The sequence below is a fragment of the Phacochoerus africanus genome, chromosome 10 (genome assembly GCF_016906955.1).
Source record: "Phacochoerus africanus isolate WHEZ1 chromosome 10, ROS_Pafr_v1, whole genome shotgun sequence".
Taxonomy (NCBI): Eukaryota; Metazoa; Chordata; class Mammalia; order Artiodactyla; family Suidae; genus Phacochoerus; species Phacochoerus africanus.
The window spans coordinates 108,049,751-108,073,695 of NC_062553.1; the positions used below are offsets into that span (position 1 = coordinate 108,049,751).

The 23,945-nt window shown below is 37.7% G+C and overlaps 1 protein-coding gene across 2 annotated transcripts in view; it reads left to right on the forward strand.

Annotated features, from left to right (window-relative positions):
• The window catches only part of NDST4 (N-deacetylase and N-sulfotransferase 4), a 238,000-nt gene that overhangs the window by 203,439 nt on the left and 10,616 nt on the right, over nt 1-23,945 (forward strand). For both annotated transcript variants that reach the window (XM_047798919.1, XM_047798920.1), the window contains 4 exons: nt 1,133-1,315; nt 14,216-14,312; nt 18,348-18,471; nt 20,399-20,573. In XM_047798919.1, coding sequence (XP_047654875.1) covers nt 1,133-1,315; nt 14,216-14,312; nt 18,348-18,471; nt 20,399-20,573 — 579 coding nt within the window. The remainder of the gene's footprint in view (nt 1-1,132; nt 1,316-14,215; nt 14,313-18,347; nt 18,472-20,398; nt 20,574-23,945) is intronic.

Below are 23,945 nucleotides of genomic sequence, written 5' to 3' on the forward strand. Positions count from 1 at the left end.
GTGCAAATATTAGTGATTTCTTTATTGCAGTAAAATTTCTTCATTGAACCACAAAAAGACAACTTTTCTTGAGTCTGATTTCATTTCAATATTTATACATATTTATATCAAAAAAGCTCTGGAACAATCGTTTAATTTTAGAATTGGTCTTATACTGGTTCTTTACTAGGCTGGGATTTATTAGGCTATTGGATTTGATGGTGTTGATTCCACAATGGGGAAAAAAGCTGATATGTAAAGTAGTACGATACTTTTAACAAACAGTGAAAGGATGTCAATCCCAATTTTTTTTTGTCTTTTTGCCTTTTCTAGGGCCGATCCTGTGGCATATGGAGGTTCCCAGGCTAGGGATCAAATCAGAGCTGTAGCCGTCGGCCTACGCCAGAGCCACAGCAACTCAGGATCCAAGCTGCATCTGCGACTTACACCACAGCTCATGGCAACGCCGGTTCCTTAACCCACTGATTGAGGCCAGGGATCAAACCCGCAACCTCATGATTCCTAGTCGGATTTGTTAACCACTGTGCCAACATGGGAACTCCTCCCAATTTCTATTTTAAGAGTGGGTTTAAGTTGACTTTGAAATAGAAATCTAATGTGTGGCTTTCTACCTATATTAGTCTTTGCAAGCTGTAGGAACAAGACACCACAGATTGGGTGGTTTAAAAAACAGAAATTTATTTTCTCACAGTTCTGGAGCCTAGCAGTGCATGATCGAGATGTCAGAAAATTCAATCTCTTCCTGACTAGAAGATATCCACCCTCTGACTGTTTTCTGCATTGGCCTCTTCTCTGTGCACTGGCTGGAGGGAAAGAGAAAGAGACAGAGGGAGAAGTGGGGCCGGAGGGGAGAAGATGCACTGTGGTATCTCTCTCTTTTCATATGAGGGCCCCAGAACTGACCTTTAATTACCTCAGTAAAGGTTCTGTTTTGAGGGGTTACATTCACACTGGGGGTTACAATTTCAACACAAATCTGTGGAGGAAAATAATTCAGAGGGTAACATCACCTAAAATAATAATTGTACCTCTCATGAAATTCCATGTTTAGGTGTGGTACTGTGCCTAGAACATCTATGCCGCTTCTCAGCATGTGCATATGATATTATGGTCATTGCTGTATATTTTTCAGATCAGCATTTTCATGACTCACTTGTCAAACTATGGGAATGACCGCCTAGGGTTGTATACCTTTGTGAATCTGGCCAACTTTGTGCAGAGCTGGACCAACCTGAAATTGCAAACTCTGCCTCCAGTGCAACTAGCCCATAAGTACTTTGAGCTCTTTCCTGAGCAAAAGGACCCTCTCTGGCAGGTAAGTGAACATTCTTTCCTGCAGTAAAAGAAAAGGAATGAGCAATGTGTTAGCGCTGAATTTGCATTAGGAACTCTGTGGGAGATACTAAAACTGCCATTTAATGCAAATTTCTTTGGTATCCAGTAGTTTCATTCTCTTCAGTAACATTTTTTATTTGTTTTTTGGATTAAGTGTTTGTATTTTTGGTTTGTTTTTCTGGAGTTTTGTTAGTTGGTTGGACAGTTTGGAAGTTTTACATTGAGGATGTTGTTTTATTGTTGGTGTTTTCTCAAAATCAATCACCTTGACTTGCATTTAGTGTGAGCATTAACTAGCAGTGACATGGGTAGGTATCGGATATCTAGGAAGATCAAAGCCAAGAGCCACCATATTCTAAGGCCCTGTAACTACAGCTTGTGATGCAGAACCTGTTATGTATGTGTACAATGCAGAGAGTATAAGTAAAAAAGGGAAAAGCAATTTTAACTTCAATATTAACTTGCTCATACAGATTCTGTTTTTAATATGTCTTCATGGTTTCTTAACCTGATCTTTCACTAGAATCAGTCTATTGATAAAGAAGGAATTGTCAGTTTTAGCATTGCCTTTGCAAATAATTTTATGTGGGAACCACTGAGCCTCAGCGTACGAAAATGTAAACTATCTGCTTCTTAGTGGTTATCTGGGAAAATGCTGCCCCCCACTTTCTTGGTTCTTTCTGCATCAGATTACATTGACCCACACAGTCAATAAGCTGACTGCAGAGAGCAATCAGATAGTCCCCTGCTAAGTAGTCAGTAGAGGAGAAGCATCATCACTAATGAGAAATCACGGTCAAACAGGCTTTTTGCCATCCTCTCTCTCTCCCCTGTGTTTTTCTTTATTCCATAACCCATGTTCCATGCCCCTGTGTGTCTATATGTCCAAGAAATCATCCACTGTATGTTTATTAAGCATCTACTATGTATAAGGCAAGGCTAGTTGTCCTAGAGAATGCAAGGAGTAAGTGCAACATTTTCTCTCAAAGTCAGTGAAACATTTCCTTGTTATGCTTTTCGCTGTTATTTATTTCAAAGTGTGTTTTAAAAATGCCACCGTAAGTCATAATTTGCTTTGATGATTTATTCAGTAGCTCAACCAGCCTTATGTTTGGTGTATAAGTTAAATAGACAGGTAAATAGATAAAGGCTTAGTTCCTATAATGTATATAATCACACCAAGTACATGTTGAATTTCATAAAGGCAAAGCGTCATGTCCCATAAGCAGTAGTTACTGAAAAGTGCTCACATACTTATAAAATTGATAAATCATCGGTAGTAAATCAATTATTTTCTCACACATTTACTTATAAGATATCTATAATTCATGGTACAGTAAAAATAAAAAGTAGCCAATTTAACAAAGGTAGCAGGCAGTTGATATAAAAAATGAGTTGATGACCCCAAGCTCAACTCTTTCTTTTCCTATAGAGAAAATGATATTTTAAATGAAGAGTTTGTATATCATAATATGATTTGAGTTTTCTTTAATAAAGAATTTTATTTATTGGAGTGCCCATTGTGGCTCAGTGGTAACGAATCCAACTAGAATCCACGCTGATGCATGTTAAGGATCTGGTATTGCTGTGGCTGTGGTATAGGCCAGTAGCTGCAGCTCCAAATCAACCCCTAGCCTGGAAACTTCCATATGCTGTGGGCGTGGTCCTCCCCCGATAATATAAAGAATTGTATTTATTGGTATTGTTTCCATACCAGCAACACTTCATTTTGTTAATCAAAGGCATGCCAGCTCCAATATGATTTGGTCAACATGATGATTCTAAATATTGATGGAGGAGTTCCCTGGTGGCTCAGCAGGTTAACAATCCAGCATTTCTCACTGCTGTGGCACAGGTTCAATCCTTGGCCTGGGAACTTCTGCATGCCAGGGATGCGTCCAAAAAAATTAAACAAATAAATAAATAAATATTGGTTGAATATTAAATATGATCAGTTGATTGGGGGTATGAAAGAAAATTAGAAACAGAAAATAGAAGTATTCTTTGGAGAACTATGTCACTTTGGAGGACATATGAACATGTGTATTCACAAATAAAACTTTTGAAAATGTGTATTATTTTAATTTTGAACAGCATCAAAAAGGTAAATTCCTATGGAGTTCCTAATAAATAACATGATTAGTCAGAAAAGGCTTCAGAGCATTCACAAAATTTTGTTTTCATTATTATCACTTATATGTCTAGAAATTTTCATAAATATTAACAAAATATAGTTTATTATAAGAGTTTTTAAATAACGCTCAAGAGTAATGTTTACTGAAAGATTCCCACTTATCATGGGAATTATATTACTTACACAGTTTCCTTTGACTGGAAAATAAAATTGTAAACATTTCCCATTAAGTAAAGTGCCATATATTCTCAAATATATTTAAGAAAGAAAACAAGAAGTAGAAAGCAGAATAGCAGTTAAGTTCAAGAGGGAATTATTCGGTACATGAAATTTTGAGAATAGTTGACTTATTAAGCAAATCTGATAAACTTTGCCAGTCATAAAGAGTATGAGAAAGCTGCAAATGGTCAAGTAAAGGTAAAGTCCATAATACTTTCTGAGTTCCTTTTCCTGGTGGTTTTCTCTTCCTTTCATAGTCCTGTTTATAATAGCAAACAAACCAGCTATAAGCATTATTCTTTATCAGCATGTCCTTTATACAATGTGAATTTAATTTTATGGAAAACATATAAGCATAACCAACACTAATTAAATGGTTTATAGCCCATTCATCAAAACACCGCTAAGTCAGGATCGATTAATATTATGTGTCTCTGCCATTGCTATACATTCTCAAAATTAAATGTTGCAGGTACTTTATTGTACTTATAAGTATGCCTTCTTATATAGTATATTTCCCTTTTAAAAAGTAAGTCAATTGTTATTTTTCCTTCGATTTTCAATTCACACTTTTTTATTGCCACAAGTAAAAAGAAAATGTGCAAAATAATAATCTTTACATCTATTTAATTTTCTTTGGTTCCTTATGTAAATTTTCATTAGCACCACCTACCATGTATGTGAAAACTGCTTTTCACCTAATTAAAAAGTGCAATTTGAATATCTCTCAAGACCTGGACAGCATGCATGCATGCATGGTAAGCACAATGCAGAATGTGTGTGCGCCCTTCATTGGAAGTGGATTCTTTCAAAGCTGTTGAATATGAGAGTTGTGCTGAGAACACACATGGAACTCTGTCCTTAGAGTGTATCCTCCTCATTGCAGTCCCTGATGTGTAAGATTCTTAAAATTACACTCATGAGCTCCTATTTATTCATATCCCTTTTTACTTGGGTAGAATAATCACTACAAAGCATGAAATAATAAGGTTTCATCTTTTTTTTCTTAAACTCTCATTATAGAAACCAAAACCACAACATGGAGGCAGTTGAAAGGTCAGACTCTTGCACATTCACTAATCAATGCTTTTAAGCTCTCAAGCTGTCAGGTTAGCTCAGTCTCAATCTTCAGTCAGTCACTCCAGAGTCTCACTATCAATAAACATGCCAAGCATGATGTGGATTCCTGCCTGCCGGTGTGACCAAGGGAATGCTCAACGAGCTGCAGTTTCTCTCTTTCCAGGCCAGTGTCTCCATGATTAAAAAAGTAGGAAAGCAAAGCCCTAGTGTGCTAACCCTAGGGAGTTAGTGCCTTAGTTGAGTCTAGCTGTGAAATCATCCAACTCCAGCTTAGAAACAATGAAATCTGAATATCCGTGACATAAACCAATCACGAGCTCTAAGGCCATACACACCATAGACTCTATTAGGATGTGTCTGTGGGAAGAATGCTGACACAGAGTTATAGACTGTAAGAACAGGAGGAGAACAGGGACATCTAGCCCCACCTATTCATTTTAAACACGGAAGGTGGTGAAATGCCCTTGTTCTAAGTCATTTAGCTGATTAGGGACAAGTCAGGACTGAAGTTCAAGTTCCCTATTCCTACTCGGGTGTAATTCCAACTGCACAAAGATGGTAGTTTTACATTAAAATAAAAAATGAATCTACTTCTATCATGGATTGTGTGGAATGAAGTATCAGGAATACCTCATTACTTCAGAAGAATCTGATGGTATATTTGGTGTGAATTTATGGAAGCTTTGCTTTGGAAGTACCTCCATAATAAAAAGAAAGGTCTTTGGCTTCATGGAACTTACCAACTATAATAGCTCCTGGTTATATGAACAAAATGACATTATAAATTTGTCTTTGTGTTTTTTCTTCTTTTTACCACGCGATATCTTATTTACAACTCCCTTATTACATTTACCACATGGCATTGAAGACTCTTGTGCTTGTCATACACCAGCCCACTCAAAACTTAAGGGGTGAGACTAGGTTCATTCATTCATGTTTGTAACCTAGAACCTAGCATAGAACCACAGCTGCTGTCATTAAGGTCTCACAAATGGATAAGCAGAAGCAGAGATATGTGCATGTACGCAAAGATTAATAAGGACGGCACAGTTGTTTCTTAGTGAGGACTAGGGATGTAGTGGAAAGTAACCTTGAGGAGCATGTACAAGTTGGTCAGGAAAGCTTTGAAAGCTACAGCAATAGTTTGGGTTTGACAGGCAGCAAGGAGCAGCTCTATGTGGGTTCTGAAGATGAGAGTAAAATAAGTTTTTTAAGTGTTGGTCAATAAAGATGATACCAAAAGTCTGTTATCTCTGACAGGTAAGAACAGGGAGGAGCTGAAGTTAGGATAATAATCTAGCTGCGTGAGAGAGAAACCTTGAATAGCTTCATGGTTATTGGGGAAAAAGGAGGGGAACACCTTCAAAGAAAAAGTGGTAGAAATTGTTTGTGAGGGAGATGCTGAGATTAAAGGAACACTGATGTGTGAGTAATTACCCCACAGCTGGGGAAATAAGAGTTCTATAATTTCACATTTTTAACTTCCATTTATTCATTTTTTAGCCTTTCCAGTGAAATAGCCATAACAGTTTTTTTTTTTCAATCACTTCACAGACAGCAGAGCAGAGGCACAGACTTTATCATCATCTGACATATTTTTCCTAATCACAATTTGGATTTATGTCTTACTGTGTTATGTTTCTCTTCCTAACTCAGAATAGCATTTAAATCTCTCAGAAATGATTTCCAAATAGATCGGTAATTCCTCACAATTTTAATTCTTTAATTTAAAATGAAGCACTTCACTTCTTGATTACACAAGGCTGTCAGACATTCTGACATCCAGAAATGGTGACACAAGTCATGGATTTTCCTTTTCCCATCAATCAGTTGCACATACGTTCTTGTCAGGTGTCAAGTTCTCTACACAAGTAACTTACTGAGGTTTTGTCACGGAAGAACTACTTGCAGATAGTTCATAAAATAATAAAATAAAATAAAATGTTATAATACTTTCATACTTTCTGAATCAAAATCATCATAAAATAATTAATTTGAGCCCCTAATTCAAGTGTAACAACAAAAAAAGCAATTTTTTGTATCTGCCCTATGGAAATGTCTGATAATATTAATGTCATACTGTGAGTGAATACATTATATGAGACCAACCTATTAATCAGAGTTTAAAAACACAATTTCTTTTATTGACTTGGTTTTCCAGATTCCCTGACAGGATATTCATAAAACCATAAATAATAATTTGAGGTACTTTATGTAAGAATGTGTAGTCGTCTGAAGATACTCAGAACTAGAGGCCACACTTAAATTCTCCTGGAGTCAATTTTACTTTTGAAACTATTTCATTGGAAAATACAAATAATATAAATTTATTGAATTAAAGATGGCATATGGTAAAAAAAAATGCATAGATGTTAAGGATAAATTAGAGGTACTTTGTGCTTAAAGCAACACTGGTGGTGCTTCACCCCAGACCCACACATGAACCACAGGCCCCTCTTACCCACTCCCACCCCCAGAGGCTGGCATTTAGGCTTCTCTGTAAGTCAGATGACTTTGGTTGAAAAATTTGGGTAAGAATCAGACTATTAAGTGCTCCCAGGAGTTCTGAGGAGAGAGCATTCATTATGGATCAGTGCATACAGAAAGGAAAGGCTTTTCCAAGGAGCTGGTGGGCCTCCATGGTGTGCAGGTAGAGGGGGGGCCTTTGGAAAGATGGTGTGTGTCTCACAGTTTCTCCATAAGGATTTGCTGATTGAAGCCCTGAGAATCAACATCTCTAACCTATTAAAAATTTCTCATCAGTGTACTTGGATTGTATTAGGCTTAAATGACATTGAGAGACAAAAAATTGAAATTCAGCAGCCTGTGTCATATAGATTTGGAAGAGGATTTTGTTTAATGACATATGCACAGCAAAACTTAATAAGCAGAAGAAAAGTTAAAGCAACCCAACCAGATAGGAAGAAGCAGAAATTTAAAAGGAAAAACAAAAACACCTTTCATGGCATTTGCCTTCAAACAGTGAGGACAGTACAGAAAAGCAGAGGGGAATGGAGAGGAAACCAGCAACCTGGAAATGTTTTTAATTAACAAAATAATCCTTTTACCTTGAGTACTGGGCACTTTTCATGTTTTGGCTATGAGGGTCTAGAGATCTCCTAGTTATCTGGAAAAGGCACCTGACTTGAGAGGGGATAATAAATCGAATTGATAATTCCGTGGCGTCCTTGTCAGGGAAGGATGTGGGGAGGCAGTGAGCAGAGCAGATTGTGGTGGAGGAAAGGCAGTGTAGGTTGGAATAACCAGATCTAATGAGAACACGAGTTATTTTCATGTATTCTATAACAATGTGAACTTCAGGATAAGGTTAATAGTGTGATTTTTTAATGTAGGTGTTTTTTAGCTTGATTGTGAATTTGAAGTTTTTACTTAGAGAAAAGCTGGGTGCTCAGGCCGTTCTAAGTAACAGGATTTCATCAGCATCTATGGCCTTTTCTAAGTCTGGTTCCTCTCCCCTCAGGGAATCTTCTGTCCACTTTGCTCCTTAAAAGTAAATCTGCCTCACATCATCACATGTTCCGTGTGCAAAAGCCACCTGCATCCCCCTCACCTGTATGAAAGCTAGTTACATGCATTTTTACTATACTGGCACTATAACCATGAACTGCCTAAAGCAATGTTAACTGAATATTTTTCAAAGTTTCATATATATATGTACAGTGCTAGATACTGAAAACGGTAAATTACTATGTGTAACATTTTCAGATAACAGTCAGATAGGGATATAATTATAATTTCTGACCCTTAAAATTAAAACAAGAGCAATGGAACAAAATATGAAGTGCACAGAAATGCTTCCTTTTTCTTCATAACTATGGCAGTGTTTTCTCATGTGCACACATGCGCACATCCGCAAACACACACACACACACACACACACACACACACACACTTTAACTGCAGAGACAACCCCAGCTTTGGATTTCAACTCTTAAACTAATGTGCTGTGTCACCTTCAGCAAGACCGAAATAAAACACCTTGCATCTAGCTTCCTTAGCTATAAAAAAGGGATAATAATATCTGTCTTGCCAGGTTGCTTTGAGGATTAGAAATAATCTATGTCAAGCAAGTGCCTGGAATATAAGAAGTGATCAATAAAAGTTAGATACTGTGTTAGCTGTTATTCAGACAGCGTAAGGAAAGTCAGAGTAGGAAAAGTCTAAACAAACATTTTCAGAATATAAATAGGAAATGCAAACATCCTGTTATTAAAGTTGTGATTAACAGAAACAAGGGGAAACATGCCAGGAAAAGAGATGAAACAAGAAATATGGGCATCCGGATAGCCCTAAAATAGCATAACATAGAAGGAATGCAGTTACAAAGACAATCTGCCTAGATTGAGGTATAAAATGCCCCCAACCATAAAGATACCTACAGGAAAAACAGAAGTAATATGTAGAATAAAAACATTTGAAACAGTATTGTAACATCTTAGCATGCAGGTAATTTTATTTGATAGTTTACTCCTATCAATATAACTTCTTCGGAAAGTACAACTAGAAATAACTAGTGTTTCTGTCTCTCAAAACAAGTGTTTATCCATGTTCTGTGTGCTAGAGTCAAAGGAAACTCTTTCCAAGTCTTACATTGAATCTGCCTATTTCGGTGAAAGTTTTATTTCACCAGTTTTGCCTGCAGAAATTTGAATGGCAAAGACATGTGCACTGCAATAATGAAAAAAAAAAAAAAACTGGTCTATTTGGACATACAGAACCAAGAGAGTTCTCACAAAAGCCTTTGACTTTCAGTAGTGGCTCTGAATAAGCCCTCAGTTTGCTCATCCAAACCACATAAAGAAACCATTTGAGCAAATGAACTGAACACGTACTCTGAGGTTTGTTCTTTGTTGAATCACATATGGGGAAACAGTAAGAATAGGTAATGGAAGCTGCCTTCCTATTGCTTAATCTAAAATACAATTGAAAAAGAAATTTCTTTACAAATGAAGCTGTTAAATGATAATAGGAAAACAGAATTTAAGTTCTAAAGTAATGGTGTGAGTAAACGGCAAGAACTAGATTCTGGGGCCACCATGAAAGACATCATTGGAGACTGTGAATGGGTTTTTTGAGGGCGTTTGAGAAGCAAAATGTCTACACAGTTCACAATATGTTAGTTTTCAAACATATATCAAGTTCTTCCTATGCCTGTTACTAACTGTTTATGGTGCCTATCCTAAGGCAGTTAATCTGTCATTCGGTCAGTAATTATAACCCACCTCTTCTTGATTGTAGCAATCAAGAAGACAGGCAGAGGTCTTCGCTTCAGAGAACTTAGATTCTAGTTGAATAGAATTATCACAAATATATACTATTAATATACATATTATATAATACTGCTAGAAACACATACTTGAATAAAATAATTTCAGGTACTGCACTGCAGTGAAAAAAAAATGTGACAGGAAGTGGTTAAAGAGAGATAGAAACAGGAGATGGGAGGAAGTGCTCTGGCTCCAGTCATCAGGGAAGGCCTCCTGCATGGGGTCATCTCTGAGTTCAGCCCTAAGTGATGCCATGTGCTAAAAGAATTCAACAAATGAGTCTAGTATCAAAACAGCAAGAATATCCAGAAATAACTTGAATTAGGATTATATGGGGGTCTTTGGGTCATCTAGTAAGATAGCCTATAGCCTCAAGTTTGCCTAAAACAACTCCAGGCTATTTCCCTACCAGGTAACTCATTCATCCCAGAAGTCTAACCACTTGGCTGTGAGGAGGGAAAACCTCCTTAGGTGCTGGTGCTTCTAACCATGGACGAGGAAAGCAGTTCTCATGATAGATATATGCAATAAACTAGTCCATCAGCAAGCATGACCTCTTTCTCCCATATGCCACCAGTGCGGCCCTAAAAAAAATGTGGGGGGTGGTTCCCATTGTGGCTCAGCAGTAATGAACCTGACTAGTATCCATGAGGATGCCGGTTTAATTCCCTGGCCTCGCTCAGCAGGTTGAGGGTCTGGTGTTGCCGTGAGCTGTGGTGTAGGTCGTAGACTTGGCTTGGATACCGCATTGCTGTGGCTGTGGTGTCGGCCAGCAGCTGCAACTCTGATTCGACCCTTAGCCTGGCAACTTCCATATGTGGCAGGTTTGGCCCTAAAAAAGAAAAGAATAACCCCTTTCTGTTGCTCCAATTGCTTAACTAATCTGGACACAGGAGAAAAATAAATAAATAAAGGTTATGGTGGGATTACAGAATAAGCCCTTTTATAGAGCACAATTTAATCGTTTTAAATATATTAATTCATTGGATGCTCTTAATAACCACGTGAGGTAGATATTGTCAATCATTATCTTCTGAATAAAGAGTCTGAAGCCCAGAGAATTTCGGAAAATTGCTTAAGACATAGGCAGTCTCCCTCCTGAGCTCACCCTCTTAATAACTGGGCTATGCTGCCCCTCTTCAATAGACAGGAAAGATTTATAGTAGAGATTAACTTCAGAAAGAAGAAGTGGCAAGATTTTGACTCTGCGTTGTGGAAAAGAATAAGAGCATTGCACAGAAAGATAAATTATTTAAAGATTCAGGTGCAGGTATGAGCATGTCTATAGCAGTGAAAACAGTCATAACTGAAGCTTTGGGTTGATGTTGGCAATTATTAGTTCAGAACAGTACTACTCAAAGTGTGACCCACGAACAGGCTTGAATTATTGTTGCTGATTTGCCAGGAGACAAGAAGTTTGTGCCAGCATATAAACAAACTATATCCCTAAGCAGCTGGCTGCTTCATCCAGAATTTTCTTTTTTTTTCTGGTAGCAGGATGTTCTTGTTGAAGCATGCAGTGCAGTAATTCACATTCTGACACAAGTGTTTTACCTTCTCACAGACAAGTGCTTTGAAACACATTAAGTTAGGGTAGAGGCAATGTTGCTAGAATGATGACATTCCAAAAATATAGTGGCTAAGTAAAGTAGAAATGTACTTCCCACTCATACAACTGTCTAAAAATGGGCAGACGGTCTAGGAGAGTTAGATAGCTCTGGTCCACATGGCTTTCCAGGTTCCCAGATTGGCAGGTGTTCAACATATGCATATATGGTTTCCAGCTCTGAGTCCGTGGCTCATGCTGCCTTTGGAGCCATTTTATAGCTGACAATGGGTATACCAGAAAGGGGAAATCTAGGGAGAGTGACTTTAGCCTCAAAAGAAGATACTTTACATCATATTGGCTCATGTAAACTAAAATGATTCACGAAGAAAGCTCAATTCAAGAGAGATCGTGAAATATAGCATCTAGCTGGCAACCCAGAGACCAAACAGAGGGGATATTCTGGTACCGAAGGAAGAAAGGGAGACTGGATAGTTTAGCCTTCTCTTCTATGGTGCAATTTATGTTTAGGATTAAACTGAAGCTAGGCTATGGAGGATTCAAGATTAAATACTGAATAAAAAGATTCCAGAAAATAGAGAGACCAGTAAAAATAAAACAAAATTCAGTTATGCAAAACAGATAAGGACTGTTAAGTTTATTACTTGAAATTAACTCCTTTTATCACAATTTCTATCAATGAATTCATCAAGAAATCTAAGAGTATAGCAGAACCTATTCCAAGGCAAATTCTCTCATAGTGCAGTTGTCTTTATACATAACTGGTCTTTTTATATTGCACTATACTCTTGTTCCCGAGGAAGCTGGAGATGGAAAATGCAGTGGGATCAAGTCTGATATAGGGATCTGGTTTAATGACTTATTGAGAAAATGCTTTCAGAAAAAGCTTATAAGAGCAAGAGTGGAACAAGAAAGAGAAGAGAAAAGAGCAGAGCGTTGATGTGGTCTTAGGAAAGTCTGGCCTTGACCAGGTCTGCAGGGAGAGAGTTATCTCATCTTGAAGTTCCTGTTGTGGCTCAGGAGGCTAAGGACTTGACATTGTCTCTGTGAGGATGTGGGCTCTGCACTGGCTCTGCTCAGTGGGTCAGGGATCCAGTGTTGCTGTGAGCTGTGGTGTAGGTCTCAGACAGGACTCTGATGTGGCGTTGCTGTGGCTGTTGGTGTAGGCCAGCAACGACAGCTCAGATTTGACCCCTAGCCCAGGAATTTCCATAAGCCACAGATGTGGCCATAAAAAGAAAAAATAATAAATTAAAATAAAGGCTACTATAAAGAGGCAAGCAGGCCAATCTTTTACATCCTGTATAGGTCAGTCCTTGGACATGACCCACCTCCAGAGAGTGGGGAGGGGAACCATGACTTTCTGTCAGGGGGCTCCTGTTGGCCAAGGGCAATACTCGGTCTCCCCGGCTGGGGGCGGAAGTGGGGTAGGAATGAGGATAGGGTGCTGCCCTGGCCAGAAAGAGGGTATTTCCTTCAGTGGAGGAAAAAGCACTCAGCACTCCCCCACCTCTCACTATACTCGGTTCCCATATCACACTTGTTCATCCAGGCAAAATTTTCCCAGGATTGTGGACATAATTCCTGGGGAAACCTATAGGAGAGGATCCTTAGAAGACACTGGAAACCCATCACGTTGCTGCAGGTGATGCCAAAGCAGCTGCTGTATTGCTGCAGTTTCTGGATTTTCTGGATTTCCTCCACCTATGGTTAGCACTTCTACTGGTCTAGATGGCTGGCCTGGTGAGTCAGGTACAGTCTCAGGACCAGCTGCAGTAGCAGCAGCTCTAGGTTGTCTCACTAGCTCTTCTTATAAATTTCCCTAGGAATGATGACAGAGGAAGGCTGTGCCTGGATAAAGATAACTTAATTTGTGAAGCAAGGAATACACTGTGGTAAACTCTGTTCAGGTGCCCAGCCCAGCCTTCGTCTGTGGAAGCTCTGCTTCCTCAATTACAGTTAAAATCGGGCACAGAAGTATCAATAAGTAACCTAATGGATTATTTAAGTGCCAAAGATATTTCTCACTGAATAGTGGCTGTTCCACCTCTGAATCAGGGTCGATTACACCTATCAGGATGGTAACTCATTTCCACACCTCCTGGATTACTGGCACAAGGGGTCCAAAGTGAATGGGCAACAGCTACAACTTTTCATGTGGTGATCTTCTTCCTGTGCCTCCTGGTGGAAGCATCCCTCTCTGGGAACCAGAACTCCTAGGAACGATTAGGGCAGAGCACAGATACCTGAGAAACTATGTTCAAGTTAGGTAGAAACACATCTCAGGTATATAGAATTAAAACATCAATTCAGAAGGTAGAGTTTCAGCAATTAGAATCCAGCCAAGTCTCAGACGAATATGGCAAGACAGCGCAGGAGCAGCTTGATGCCAAGTTCTAGCCTTGAAAGAAAGGAAGGGGCCACTTTATGAGGAAACAAGTTGGAAGTCAGAGAACCAGAACCAGAACAGAATCTCTAACTCCTAGTTCTAAGGTACCAGGCAAGAATTTGGACCTGTCCTTTGAACAGTTTTTATGAAACAGAGCTAGGCATTCATTACACAATAAGATTCATTATTCTTCCTTCTTACAGAATCCATGTGATGATAAAAGACACAAAGACATCTGGTCCAGAGAGAAAACTTGTGACCACTTACCAAAATTCCTTGTAATCGGGCCACAAAAAACAGGTAAGAACAACCAACTGTGCTGCTTACATTTTTTCTTTTTTTTTTTTTTGGAAATATATCATCATATGGCTTTGTTTGATCAAGTTTTGCTTTGTGAAATATTTAGACACCCATACAAGTTCATTATATGAATTACTCTTCATCCCTATGGACCATCTTTATGCCATGATCCTCAAAGTACCCAAAAGTTTCTCGTTTAGACTTATGGGGACTAAATTTTTAAGTATCAACTTTAAAACTTCAGCAGACCAAATTTTTGACAACTTTGAGCTTATGTATTATCACAGTTGTATTATCTGATTTTTAATTTCTACTTTTTGTGGCTTTGCCTAATTAACTGCTGAACTAAGTTATAAAAAAGGAGGGGAAGTGCTTTGGCTTGACTGAAACCATTTTATACTGCAAAGCAGCCTTGAATTAATCTTTTGGTTCAAAACCACTGCCATTTTTACCTTCAAATATTCTACATGTGTCTTTTTTTAATGATTATTATGTATAAATATGTTTTGGACTTAATTTTCTGATACACCTATGGTTTATCAGGCACTTTCTCCCTTGATATTTCTCATGTGCTAAAGGACAAGTGTATAAGAATGTAGTAAAAGAGAATGAAAGTATTTCACCAATGAGATGGCACTTTCAATTAGAATATTTTATACTTTTCTCAGTATGTGACAGTTTTATATTCTTTGCTCATGTCCTGATTAATTAAAGTTTTTATTGAGTTGTTGCATTTTGAATTCACTACGTTGACTAGAAGCATTTTCATCAGTGAGTGCACAAACCATAACACAAAACAGTCAGAGTAAATAAGCTTGGCTTAGATGAAGATAGTTGTAATACAAGCAAGTAGATCATTTTTAAGGTTGTGGGCAAAATTTCTGGACTATTAGACATTGGTCGTTGAAATCTTTTCTTCCTCAGAGAATGTAAATTGTATTACAACAGTAAGTTACACATGCAAAGGGAGGGTGAAAAAAAGCAACATATACTTTCCGATATATCACTTTTGTGGTCATCATTGTTTAAACTGTGCATTAATTTTCTACCAACTCCCTCACAGCAGTTCTAACACTGCAATGACTACTAACGAAACAGAACATTCCTGTGTTATTAATTATGTTAAAAATTTAATTTAAAGACATACATTCTATAAGTTGTTATTGAATATTAGTTCTTAGTTCTGCTAGAAAACTACAGGTAAATGTAAATAATTATCTCCCTTACAGTTTGTATCTATAGAGACAATAACTTATACCTTTAGATTTTAGTACTTGACCTATCAAGACAAACAAGTTAAAGTAAAGAAATTGAATGGTAATATTTTATGTGCTTTTCAAATGCTATTTTAATGTGAAAATGATTGTGATAATTTGTAAAATCCCTTTAATCGTGGAAGTCTGAAGTCTTCGTTTGTTCTCCTTATTGCTCCAATTGGCAAAACTCCCACTGCTGTTAAAGGCTGTAAGTTTCCTGGGGGATGGGAAGATAAATGCTAAGAATCTGGCCTTTAATGCAGAGTTATCTTTAAACAACTTCAAGATGGCCTATGCGTATTTGGCAATAAACATGAGACACAAAAGTGGTCCTCAAACCCCTATCCTCTCAGATGATGTGAGGTGAGAATGGAAGGATGAAATACCCACTTCTCCATTGTTGAATCCTGGGAAAAAATTTCCATCTGCTGAAAGTTGGGGAGTAAATGTGGATAGACAGAGAGCTGGCTAGGCCTGGGCTTAAGGAAAAGTTTAAGTTGTAGTCCTGATAGAATCTTCTGTACACATAGGCATTCCTCATGATTCTGGGTCAGATTTTGACCCAGAATCTCCAGGTTAGGAGAGGATTTCCAGAGGGTTAAATTTAGCACAATAATTCTAAAAGCATAATTCATTGGCTTCAATTAAATCTTCTAGAAGATCAGAGTTTCCATTGTTAACACTGATTTCTCACAATCTCTCTGCTTCACCCTAATAAACTTACTCTGGTAAAACTAAAAAGTCTATTGTATATGAAACAGAGTATCTGACTAGCATCCATGAGGACACAGGTTCGATCCCTGGCCTTCCTTAGTGGGTTAAGGATCCAGCATTGCCATGACCTGTGGTGTATGTCGCAGACATGGCTAGGATCTGGCATTGCTGTCTGTGATGTAGCCTGCGGCTATAGCTGCAATTCAACCCCTAGCTTGGGAACCTCTGTATGTCACAGGTACAGCCCTAAAAAAGAGAAAAAACAAAAAACAGAATAACGTTTCTCTTCAAGCATTACAGCAGTAAGAAACTACCTCTGCAAAATATTCGTATCAAAGGTAATGGATAAAAATGAATGTCAAGGATAGATGAAAACACAGGTGATAATTAATTGAAAACATACACTTTGAAGCCTTGGACCCAGATTTTATGGCTGATTATAAGACTGTTGAGTCCTGTGTCTCCTGTCCTTTCTTGAAAGTGCTTTCTCCTTACTTCCTCTCAGATGCCTCCTGACATCACCCCTGCTCATGGCAGCAGGAAGGTGTGTGGCTCAGAAGATAAAGGCTTTGACTTTCTGTAGCCCAGGGGAGCTCTGAGTGCAATTCTGTCACCATCAGAGTGACTAAACACGTGCACATGATACTGAATGAGGTTATGGGGTATTTATTTTAAAATATCCAGCAACAATTCAAAAATATTCCTTTATGTGTGCCCTGGACCCATCCCCTCTCAACATCTCAGGGATATTAAATGATCAATATTTTCAGCTCTTTTGTGTCTCAAAAATCTCTCTCTCTCTCTCTGTCTCTCGCCCTTTCTCTATCTCTGTCTCTCTCTCACACACACAAGCATCCTTCTCATCATTAATTAAATGCTTTTATATAGATCCCATCCTAAAAAAATATTTAAAAATAGAAAAGTTCTGGATTCCTGTTCCCTTTCAGCTGCAATTCTATACCACTTCATCTCTAATTTATTTCTTCTCCCTGCAAGATTTTTTCCTCCTCTCACATTTTCTCCTTTTTGAACTCCTGTTATTTTCAGGAGAAAATCAAGTCAGTTCTTTAAGACAGCTATTGCCCTCTAACTTTCATGTCTACATTTTTCAATGTGTTTGAGATTCTGTCCTTCGGGCCTCTAATTCAGTTTGTAACCAGGTCTGATTCCTTTAATTATTTATTACATTATTACATTTATATAGTTTGATTCTGTATTTGTTAATTTTTAAACATCTTTTTCAATTAGCAGTGAAATCTCTTTAATGGAATTTATTTCTTTTTGCCCTCCCATTTCACTAGGAGCCTCCCAGTCTGGATCTCTTTGGTCCCCTCAGACCCGTTGTTACTTTCCATTAATGACGCAGTATGCTGGTGATCTCTGCTTCCAGATCCCCAGCTACAGTCACTGTTGTTCAGCCAGCACACTAGTTTGATTTATTACAATTGATCTGAATATAATATTGAGGTTCAAGTATTGTGCTGCACGTCTTGATACTGTAGTCACTCGTCTGACTCCGGGAGGGGAAATTGAACCATCCAGTAACTGAACTTCTCGCCTAGCATACTGTCAGTTTGCTTTACTTTGGCTATGTACTCATATATTTTTCTTTCTTTTTTTTATTGAAGTATGGTTGATTTACAATATCATGTTATTTCAGGTAAACAACACAGTGATTCAGATGTGCAAGTGTGTACTTTTTCACATTCCTTTCCCTTCTAGGTTATTACAAAATATTGCATATAGTTCTCTGTGCTATGCAGTAGGTCCTCGTTGGTTATCTATTTTATATATAATAGTGTGTATATGTTAATCCCAACCTCCTAATTTATCCCTCCCTGTACTCATATTAAATAGGGTCTTGAGGTCAATAGAATCATGAAGAGTAATAGAAGAACATAAATCATTGCCACATGAAATGCACTTAATTGATTTTTAGGAAATCACTTTGACACCAGAATGAACTGGTTTTTTGAATATTACCTTTTGAGCAAAAATTTTGTTAAAATAATATTTGCGTTGTCTTTAACTGCCATATAACCTTTTGCCTCCATTTTCATCATAGGAACAACAGCACTTTATTTATTTCTTCTTATGCACCCTTCCATCATCAGCAATCTCCCCAGCCCCAAAACATTTGAAGAAGTTCAGTTCTTCAATGGCAACAACTACCACAAGGGAATTGACTGGTAAGAAAAATAACAACAAATAAGGCCCATTATTAATACATGCTCACTCACAGCTAAGCAATTATAGATGTATGCATGGCATCTACATAATGACAGAATAAATTTGTTATGTTCAATTCTACTATAGTGAATTAGAAATTAATTTATAATGATGCTATGTTTAATCAGTGTTGCCTATAATTTGATTTGGACCATGCAATAATGATAATATTTTTCTGGTAAATTAATATGATTGAATAAAGAGGATTATGGAATATTTTTCATCAGAATTATTCATAAGGATATTTAAAATTCTCCTTAAACATATTATTATTTTACTGTGCTTAGAATTTTTTAACTAAATACATAATTTGTCTTGACAATGATGTTTGAGGAAACAAATAACCCAGTAGTTGTTTTATTTTATACTCTGTGACATGTATCTTCATTAACCACATAGACTATTATGTTATAATGCATTATAATAATGTTGTATTATAACACAAGCTGATATTTGTCATGCAAGTAGCAGCGTGTTTCCAAAATCATGTTAATGCTAGTCACACATGTGCTTAAGAGGAAAATTGCTTTGTATTTCATAAGTTATGAAAATTTAAAAATCACAACATTTTCCCTAAACTGAAATCGAATAAACCTGATACTGGAACTGATCTTCACTCTGGGGCTTTTTTCTAGCTCTATCCCAATTTTCTAAGGAAAATATCACCTGATTTCCAAATCCCAAGTATTTAAGGTAAATTTCCCCCAAGGCAAATTCCCCTCAGTGCATAACTCTGTAGCACACACTGTTACGTCAACATCACCCATGAATCTGTCCTCAATGAAAACATCATTCTTTTAAGATGCAGCTAGGATTGGAGTGGGGCAGGGGCAATGCCACTGAGAAGATCTGACTTCTCTTCATGAGTAGAGACATATCCACTCTGCACCCAGGCTATCACTATCCTACCTTACTTTAAAAAGACTAAGTGGATTTTGAAATTGCATGCAAGTTACTCAAAGCAGAGTAGCAATTTGCTCTTATCTGTGAGCTCAAATGGAACACAAATTGTTAAGCAGGAATATGGATGAGACTTTTCACCACTTCACATTTGGGAAACATAATAACAAATGTCAAAGAGGAAAATAAGTGTCTTATATGAATTCTTAATTGCTCTCATTATTTATTTCTAGAACATTTGAGGGTTAGAGAAGTGATGAGCTGTAAGGAGGGTTACACACATAATTAACGCCTCGCACTGAATTAACCTCTGAACATATTGATTCCATAATCTACACACAGAGGAATGTTCCAACAGCATATGGAGGAGTGAACCTACCGAGGCACCACAGGATCAACTGGCAGGAAATATCCCCTTAATTACTCTAGATAGACTATAATGTGTTCACATTGCTACACATACTACAAATTATGCAGAAGTTAAAAAGGAGGAAAGCAACTATGCCCTAATCTGTTTAGTATTTTATAGCTATTCTGACTTACACATATTCCTCTTTTGTGCACTTTAATCTCAATTTAAGAATTTTGCATTCAAGTTTGCAAACATAAATTTACTATTTTAAAATATTTACTAGGCAATATGGTATAATTTGCTTTTTGCCAAGGGTAAACTTAAATTTTCTGAATTTGGCTGCCAATAGTATAGAACATTTACTCAAATCAAAAGGATTTTTCCTCTGCTCCTTAATAACTGACCTGTTTCACCTCACTCTTTCCCCTGCCCTAAATACTCCATTAGAACCATAATACCTGTGGTTGTGTTCACATTCAGATTGCATAGAATAGTGTCTATTTTGACTATTATAATACCAATAATTAGAAATTGATATAAATGAATCTAAAAATATTTAAATTATTTCATATGCATAGTACAGAAGGGAAAAAAATTAGACCACAAATTAATTAATTATCTATCTCTGCCTTCAGGTATATGGACTTTTTCCCTACTCCATCCAACATTACAAGTGACTTTCTATTTGAAAAGAGTGCTAATTACTTCCATTCAGAAGAAGCACCCAAACGAGCTGCATCTCTGGTTCCCAAAGCCAAGATCATCACCATCCTCATTGACCCCTCAGACAGGGCATACTCTTGGTACCAGGTATGAAGCAGTAAAAAATATGATAAGAGCATTTGGTCATAGCTTGAATGTAAGCAATGGTGAATTAACAAACTAAAGTCTAGATGCACTGAACAGTCAAATAATAAAAGAGCTAATGATGATGAGAAATAAGAGCTGATAACCTAATTCATGTTAAGTTAGTCAAGGAATTTCAAGCATAATGCCGTAAAAAAACTCCCAGTCAAATAATTAATAGATTGAACCATATAAACATGCAAAATGTTGGTCTGTCACAATTTTCAAAATTAAAAGTAAGTATCTAAATAGAGCATCTTTAACAATACATGGTAAATGGCTAAGTTCCCTTAATTTGAAAAAAAAAGTTTCTGCAAATTGATGACAATAAATAAATAAATATAATATTTTAATAGAAAAATGAGCAAATAAGCAAAAGGCATAGCTAAACAATTTACACACATGCACAAAAATGCAACTGCACAGCAATTTACGTGAAAAAATGATCAACCCAATTAGAGATCAACAAATGATACTTTAAATCAAATGATAAATTAAATGATACTTTGAAAAAAAATAATCTTGGCAAAACTTGTCATGTTTATTCTCTTTGCTGACAAAGGCATGATGATAAAAATGCTCAAACATTCCCATAGACAGATATATATGGAGATAGTTTCTGAAAACTAATTTGACAACAGTTATCAAAAGATTTGTAACGGTAGTTTTGTGCTATGAATCCTCTTTTGTAATCCATTAAGAAAACTGCAAAGGGATAAAATTTTGTATCCCTTTTTTTATTCATCGCAGTACTAATCATCATAATAATAACAAACAAAAGGAAAAGTTAACAGCCAGCAATAAGAAGTGTGTCGCACTGAAATGGAGTATTCTTCATCATTTAACTACAGTTTTACTCCATAGAATGACCATTAAAACATTATGCTCATTCTCATGTGTGGATAGATATTAATCAATAATATCTATCATATCATAAAATATCGAATTAGAAATTTTGAATGTTCCGTGAAGAAGTGCGGAAGGTCTATGAGAGCATTTTCTAAAGAAATAAACTCTAGGAGTTCCCGTCGTGGCACAGTGGAAACGAATCCGACTAGGAACCATGAGATTGCAGGTTTGATCCCTGGCCTCACTGCTCTGTGGGTTAAGGGTCTGGCATTGCCGTGAACTGTGATGTAGGATGCAGATGCAGATCAGATCTGATGTTGCTGTGGCTGTAGCTCCAATTCAACCTCTAACCTGGGAACCTCTATATGCCGCCAGCATGGCTCTAAAAAGCAAAAAAAAAAAAAAAAAAAAGACAGAGAGAGAAAGAAATAAACTCTAGACTTAAACTGAAAGACAAATAGGTATTAACTGAGTGAGGGTAGAGGGAGAGTCGGGGAGGAGAAAATATGTGTGGTCCACTGGGTGCAAAGAACCACAGCACAGTTAAAGAACTAAAGACACGTCCATGCAGTTAGAGAGCAAAACTTGAGGTGAAATCCTGTGGGAGATGAGCCTGAGGACACACAGGGGCTGGCAGCCAAGTGGGAGAATCTTATGGCGCCATTCCTTGAGCAATTGAAAGCCTTTGGAAAATGTTAAGCCAGTGTGTAACTACCAGAATTCCTTTAGAGAACATGACACTATCTGCTATTTGAAGAATGGATTGGAGTGGAAGAAAGGAGAAATCAAATAGATGCTTTTGCAAGAGTTTTCCTGAGAAATGGAGGTAGCATGGACGAAGATAGGAAGTAGAAACTAGATGAAGTGTAAAGTATCAAGAGATGCTTAGGGATTAAAATCAGCTGAACCTGGTGAGAACACCATGTCAAGGATAAACCAGATTTCCAATCTGGGCAACTGGATGATGCCCATTTATTCCCATGAAAAAGAAGCCCTGAAGAAGAATACAAGTGTGGGGGCAACCTGAAGGAAGCGAAAGGTGTGACATAGATGGAGATTCTGAGGTTCTGGAATCACTGCTGTTGTACTGAAAGCAGCAGTAGAGATGGCTGGCCCTCTGGGGACAGGTCTGAGCGGGAGACGGAAATATGTGAATCAGAGGCAAAAAGCCATAAAAATGGTGAAATTGCCCAAGAATAAGGTTCAGAGAAGAAGAAAATAGAACAGAATAAGGCTGCCAGAGGGACAAGAGAAAATCGCCAGAGGAGTAGAAGAAAAAAATCCAGCAGTGTAGTGACACCAAATACAGGTAAAGGAGTACTGCCAAATAGAGGAGGTGAGGACAGTGTCAAACAGCGGCTAAGAAATTAGACAATTAGGCAGAATAAGGCCAGAATTATCTTTACAGAGTTGAAAGTCCGGGAGGGAGGGAAGTGGAACCTTTAGCAAACCGGACACAAGAGGGTCAGAGAAGATGTGTTCTATAGTAATGGTGCTTAATGGTGATTGGAATTATAATGAGAAGTTTTCAAAGGAAGAGGGATGTTAAAGCCCCTCCCCACTCCCACCCCCACCCCCAAGGGAAAAAGGGGAGTCAACCCTGTGAGGATTGTAAAATGCCAGAAAGGACAGCTACAGGAAATAGCTTACATGGGAGGGAAGCACTCCATTTCCAGAGTTCTTTCTCGTGCTGGGAACCTTCTGGCGGTCTGGTGGAGCCTATGGGCTTCATTTCAGAAATATATTATACTGGAGTTGCCACTGTGACTCCACAGGTTAAGAACCTGACATCGTGTCTGTGAGCATGCAGGTGTGGCCTCGCTCAGTGGGTTAAGGATCTGGGGTTGCTGCAAGCTGTGGCATAGAATCCCGCGTTGCTATGGCTGTGGCTCCCAATCAATCCCTACCCCTAGCCCAGGAACTTCCTTTTGCCACAAGTATAACTTTAAAAAGATCTATAAAAAAGCATTATATTACATAGTATTGCACAAGAAACAACTATATAGAAATATCAAAATACTTTAAAAGTCAGTAACAGATATTTATTGATTCAGTAAAAGTCAAGATCTAGTGATGAGGCTAATACTACTGTAACGTTGAAGTAGTGATGAGCATAAGAGTTTGATATATCTGAAAGACCTGTAATGTGATATAAAAGAACTGATCTTGGAGTTCCCGTCGTGGCATAGTGGAAACAAATCCGACTAGGAACCATGAGGTTGCGGGTTCGATCCCAGGCCTCACTCAGTGGGTTAAGGATCTGGTGTTGCCGTGAGCTGTGGTGTAGGTTGCAGATGCATCTCAAATCTGGTATTGTTGTGGCTCTGGCGTAGGCTGGCAGCAACAGCTCCTATTAGACCCCTAGCCTGGAAAGCTCCACATGCTGCAAATGCAGCCCTAAAAATACAAAAAAAAAAAAAAAAAAGAACTGATCTTTATTGGTGGTAAAATCACAGCTACAATAAATACTAAATTTTAATTTAGAAG